Source organism: Monopterus albus, unplaced genomic scaffold (genome assembly GCF_001952655.1).
Source record: "Monopterus albus unplaced genomic scaffold, M_albus_1.0 scaffold14.1, whole genome shotgun sequence".
In the NCBI taxonomy this organism is placed as follows: Eukaryota; Metazoa; Chordata; class Actinopteri; order Synbranchiformes; family Synbranchidae; genus Monopterus; species Monopterus albus.
In genome coordinates, this window is record NW_018127894.1 from 4,095,138 (window position 1) to 4,100,498 (window position 5,361).

The 5,361-nt window shown below is 39.7% G+C and overlaps 2 protein-coding genes across 3 annotated transcripts in view; one reads left to right on the forward strand and one right to left on the reverse strand.

Moving 5' to 3' along the window:
- Positions 1–1,686, forward strand: part of usp14 (ubiquitin specific peptidase 14 (tRNA-guanine transglycosylase)) — a 5,989-nt gene extending 4,303 nt beyond the window's left edge. The window contains 2 exon segments of the mRNA XM_020591604.1: positions 684–849; positions 962–1,686. Of these exon segments, the coding sequence (XP_020447260.1) occupies positions 684–849; positions 962–1,107 (312 nt within the window). The 3' untranslated portion in view covers positions 1,108–1,686.
- Positions 1,687–1,888: 202 nt separating this feature from the next.
- thoc1 (THO complex 1) overlaps positions 1,889–5,361 on the reverse strand; it is an 8,247-nt gene continuing 4,774 nt past the window's right edge. Inside the window, exons 13-21 of one of the 2 annotated variants that reach the window (XM_020591603.1) lie at positions 4,748–4,814; positions 4,081–4,131; positions 3,886–3,956; positions 3,692–3,787; positions 3,374–3,439; positions 3,030–3,113; positions 2,733–2,880; positions 2,500–2,584; positions 1,889–2,272 (exon numbers count right to left, since the gene is read on the reverse strand). In XM_020591603.1, coding sequence (XP_020447259.1) covers positions 1,995–2,272; positions 2,500–2,584; positions 2,733–2,880; positions 3,030–3,113; positions 3,374–3,439; positions 3,692–3,787; positions 3,886–3,956; positions 4,081–4,131; positions 4,748–4,814 — 946 coding nt within the window. In that variant the 3' untranslated portion in view covers positions 1,889–1,994. Of the gene's footprint in view, positions 2,273–2,499; positions 2,585–2,732; positions 2,881–3,029; positions 3,114–3,352; positions 3,440–3,691; positions 3,788–3,885; positions 3,957–4,080; positions 4,132–4,747; positions 4,815–5,361 lie in introns of both variants that reach the window. The other variant, XM_020591602.1, reaches the window with a different exon arrangement.

Here is a 5,361-nt window from a genome sequence, read left to right on the forward strand (position 1 = left end):
TTTCTAGAGGTATAGAAAATGTCTTCACATAAGAGGAAAAATGTGCATGCATACATTGTGGCATAAAGACAGATTCCAGGCACTCAAGTGGATGCCTAAAGAGCCCATGGCATGCACATTTCTAGCCATTTAATCTTGGGTACTACAGGTAATTGAGAAACCCCATATTTTAATGCAGGCGTATTAACTTCTCCAGCCTTACAATAATTCTTTGTTTCAGAAACAAGGCAGTAAGTTTTTTTATTTTTTTATTTTTTAAACTGTTAAGTCCCACTGAGTAGTGGAAACATCAGCGAGCGTTTGCGAGACTTGTATAAACCAGGCTGCTTCTGCATAGAAATACTAGAACATATGTACACTTTTTTTTTTTTTTTAGCTTTAGGTCACATCTAAGATAATTCAGAAAAGCATGCCATGGGCTCTTTAAGAATGAAAATTCTTTAACATTGTAAAGACACACTGCATGCGCAGTTTGTTCAGAAATGCATTTGTGTTGGTATTTATATTTTTAAAACTTTCCACCAATATTTATTTAGTTAAAAATGAGTATGCCAGGGGCAGATGGCACTGGTACTGCTAGTGCTATTGCTTGTTGGATCGCCACTTAACAAAGGTCATAATCGGATCTTTTTAGTTTGTCCTCACAGTATATTATTGTAACACAACTTTGTCTCACAATGCAGAGCACTACATTTAAGTCTCCCAGTGTCGAAGGAACTGTAACAGTTTGTTTTTCTGCAGACCTCGGTTCCAACAACAGTGGCTACTATGACCTGCAGGCTGTGTTGACACACCAGGGCCGCTCTAGCTCATCAGGTCACTATGTGGGATGGGTCAAAAGGAAGGAAGGTAATCACAGATGTGACTTGCATCACTCACCAATCATAAAAGTACATAGGAAGCCAGCCCCAACTGTACACAGGTGTTCACACCTCATTCCTGTGGTCTCTCCCTCTGGTAGATGAGTGGGTCAAGTTTGATGATGACAAGGTGAGTCTGGTGTCTCCAGAGGATATCCTACGACTGTCTGGGGGCGGAGACTGGCATATAGCATATGTTTTACTGTACGGCCCCCGGCGGCTGGAACTTCTTGAAGAGGAACAGTAGCTTTGGAAGATTTCTTACAAGACAACATCCAACACATACAGATTGCCATTTCCAAGCACTGTTTGCATAGATGTGCAATAAAACTGGTGTCTTTAAAGATTTGATTACCTTAATTTTTTTTGTTTTGAAACCAACACAGATGCTTGTAAAATTCTGTCAAATGGTGTTAAAAATATCTAATCATGGTAGGCTTTGAAAATGGAGGCAGTCTTTGGACTGGATCCTTGAAAGAGGTTTTTAAGTCTAGCTCTGCAGTTTCAATGTTTTATACACATTGTATATTTTTTTAAAGCCTTTGACAAGGTGTTCATATCATTAAAGCAAAATATTTCTCTTTAGTCATTTAATCAACTTGTACAAACATGCCTAGCCAAACTGTCGTCCTGGGCGTTTTGGCTTGTCTTCTCAGTTGTAATATGGAGATTTTCACTTTAACACTGTAAAGCCTTGCCCTCGTTCCCACTGTGGGAAATGCTTGTTGTAGGAAGTGTGTGGAGAACAGGTTCATCACAGGTTGCCCCTTGTGGTGAATGAACTGTGTGAAGTTAAATAAAGACTTGATTCAACCTTGATAGTTTACTCGACTAGCCTTTAACATCATTCTTGCCAATACTGATCACAGACGTCATCTGTTCCCTTAGAATGCTCTACTTTTCCTCCATGCAGTTTCCTGAACTTCCTGCCACAATGTACAAGATGTAACCATTAACTCTAAGTTATTCACTGATTGCATTTCATAGATGAAAATAAACTTAAACTGAAATGTTAGTTTTATTTGAAAATTTTTATTGGACTTTCTACAGTGAAAATAATTTGGTTTTGGTACTAAAAAAAAAAAAGATACAACAATGTAATGTAGGTACTGAGAAAGTAATGAACTATCTACTTCAAGCCTCATTGAGGCTGTCTGCAATCTGGGAGAACCCTGCAGCATTAAGAGCTGTGGTCAGGTTCTCCACAGTAGCTTGTGTTCCCTCTCTGTCCTGCCAGGCTACAAGCAGCAGTTTGGCCTGCATGTCAACATCTTCACTGTCTGTTTCAATCTCTCGCAACTCTACCGCCTTCATCTCCAAATGAGAAGCCAGCATCTTCCACTGAGCCCCCAGTTTAGCTGCAATGTCATCCATCTGCTGATTTGTCACCAGCTTGCTCTGTATGCTCGGACCTGGAAGAAGGACAACAGGGAGGAAATTGACTTGGTCTAATGACGAGAATTAATATTCTACACTAGGATCTTTAAAAAAAAAAAAAAAAAGATGGTCCAGCTGGGCTGAAGCTACTTAAAGTGTTGTAGATATTGTTGGAGGTAGCTTGAGTAGCATAAAAGTGACTCTGGACTTGATGGTAGGTGCAACATTGACTGAGGGGTAATGAATGATAATACCAACTCACTGTCATTGCTGTCTTTGAGAAGATTGTCTCCATTATCGTCATCATCCTCTTCTCCTGTCTTTATCTCTTCAGATGGGATATCTTTCTGTATGGAGGGACATGAAAAATCAGGATAATAGTTAACAGCTACAGACAACAACAAATCAGGATAATAGTTAACAGCTACAGTAGGTATTATGCAGTCTTTTTAAAATAATGAATACCAATTTATTTTTTTTAATTTAAACTCTCACCGGCAGTTCTTTAGCCAGTTTGCTGACCATGCTGTCTAGGTAGTCAGCCAGGCTCTTGAACTTCTGATTAGTTGGTTGAAAGAAGTGTGGGCTTCTCCTGGACAGCAGTCTGAGAGCGCGCCAGCCGTAGTTTGGGTTCCGTACAACCCTACATAGAGAAGAGAGACAGAGAAAATTCACACAACCAGACACCGTGAGGAGACTGGGAGCTAAGCCATTTAAGCAATAGATCTTAAACGTTCCTCTCGCAAACTGACTTTCAGAAGTTCTGACAGGGTTTGTTCAGCTCACACTTACTTGTACTCTTCCTCCACCATGTTAGCAGGGTCAGCCTGTTCGATGGCCTCAGTGAAGAATTCATCTAGTGATGGCATGAACTCCCTGAAAGGAAGAGTTTTGGCCAGATGTTTAAAAAAAATTAAAACACCTTTAACTACGACTTCAATAATAAACATTATAGAATTTATACATTTGTGACAATTTCACCAAAAACAAACATTTCAAGCTTCATAAACACAGGTGTTGCACTGAACTGCAGACCATAATACAGGTGTGCCTAATAAAGTGGCTGTGAGTGTATACAAAAAGTTGAATGAATGACTGGAGATGGAAACACCTACCTTGTTTTCTGAACCACTGACCTGCTGTCTGACTTGCAGGCTTCCATATTGTCTGGGTTCAGGTTCCACAGTCGAGTCAGCTCATCACTAACAACAAACATAAAAGCTTAAACTATAGAAGTAAACACAGGTTGTTCATAGGCTTATGGGTGATTGTTAAAGATCTAACAAAGGCAAACGTGATCTGCTTAGAACAACATGGAGCTTCACTACAAACTAGTCCAACTGCCAGCCAAAGATATTTTAGCAGATAGAAGTTTACATCCGGACCTTCCAGTTCAAATGAAAAACTCCCTCCACTTTGCAGTAAACCCCCCACCCAAGCATTAGATCACGTACTTTCCCATGAAGATCTTGCGGTCTGGTCCTTTTCCTAGGAAGTCTTCTGGTGCTTGTCTTTTCCTGGTGGGTCTTTTAGGTTTGTCATCAACTGTCCTGTTAAATAGGAAAAAATGTAATTATGTCTGGCCCACCACATTACTTTCTAGCTCAAATAGATGTATAAAAAAAAAACAAACCTAAGGCTGCCATACCTCTCTTTTACAAAGCTCGGGCATCCCTCGTTTTTCCAGGAATTCCAGTTCTCCTCTGTGTTGAGGATATGCTGTTAAAAATAAGAAACATTCCCAGTGTATGGAGAACTCGTAACAACAAACTTGACAGAATGAGACTGGACAGGTGGACCACATGTAATGTTTGATACAAGCTTTCCTAAACATATGGCTTACTTCAACCATGGTGGCAAACTTGTCTCCATCAGGGGGGGTCTCTCTCAGCAGCTACAAGAGAACATGTGGAGTGAGCAGCAGAAGTCAAAGTGGTGGATATCTGTAGGCCCCACCAAATCAATCCAACTTTATCTAAAGCTGGACACACACTTGATGACTAAAACCTAAGGCTGGACAGGCCACACTTAAAATGATGGCTTCCACCAACTTGCACAGCTTTTAGCCCAGTCGGTTGGGAAGGAGCACACACCTAAGGACCAATCAACCTCTGTGGACAACACACTTAATAACTATGTGTAATGACTGGAAGTTCTGGCAGCGGACAAGCCTGTAAATCCCACAAGATCATGCCAATTTGCACGTGTCCTCGTACCAAAACAATAATAATAATCAAAACAACTATCAAAAATGACTGAGCCAGACTCTGTCCATCTTGATCCAATCAGTCATCGCATCCAAATAGCATTCATAATTACCACTGCAGTCGTCAAGTGTGTGCCCAGCTTAAGGGGATAAATAACTTTTTCCTTTTACATTTCAGTGAACACTTAACTGTTTTTACATTAGTCTGGTTTTCATCCAAACAGATAATAGGAAGAATGTGAGTTATATTTATTTATGGATTACAGAAGCTACTAGTACAGTGTGTGTGAAACTTAGGACTGACCTGGTAGACCAGTTTAGTTGTTTCTTCAATCCACGTAGTTTGGTCATCATTCAGAACACAGGTGGAACTGAAGGATGACAAAAATATACTAATAAATCCACAATGACAAACAGATGTTTTTCACGCCAATGGCTAGTGGTGCAACGGATCAAAAAGCTCACGGTTCGGATCAGATCATGGTTTTGAGTCACGGATCGGATCAATAATAAAATGAATAAAGACAAGACAAAGTTAACTTTATTTATTTATGTTTTTTTTGCTGCCCATTAAAAACATTCAACTAAAGACTCATTCCACTCAATTATATAAAAACAAATTAAGGTGCATAGGGCATGATTATTATTTTCTTATTGTGGACACAATCAAAAACAACTTAAAATGCAATTTAAGGTATTGCTTCTTACTTTGAACATGGAGAGTGAAATAAAAACTATGGTTTATGTCCACATCATCAAAAAAGAACAGACCTGAGTTTATAATTTCAATTTTTCAAAAAGATGAGCATGTCTACATTTTCTGGGGAGAGTGTAGATCTCTTTGCTGTAACTATGTCCCCTGCTGTTGAGAACACCCTCTCACTAGGCACTGAAGTGCCAGGCACAGCAAGATGGCGT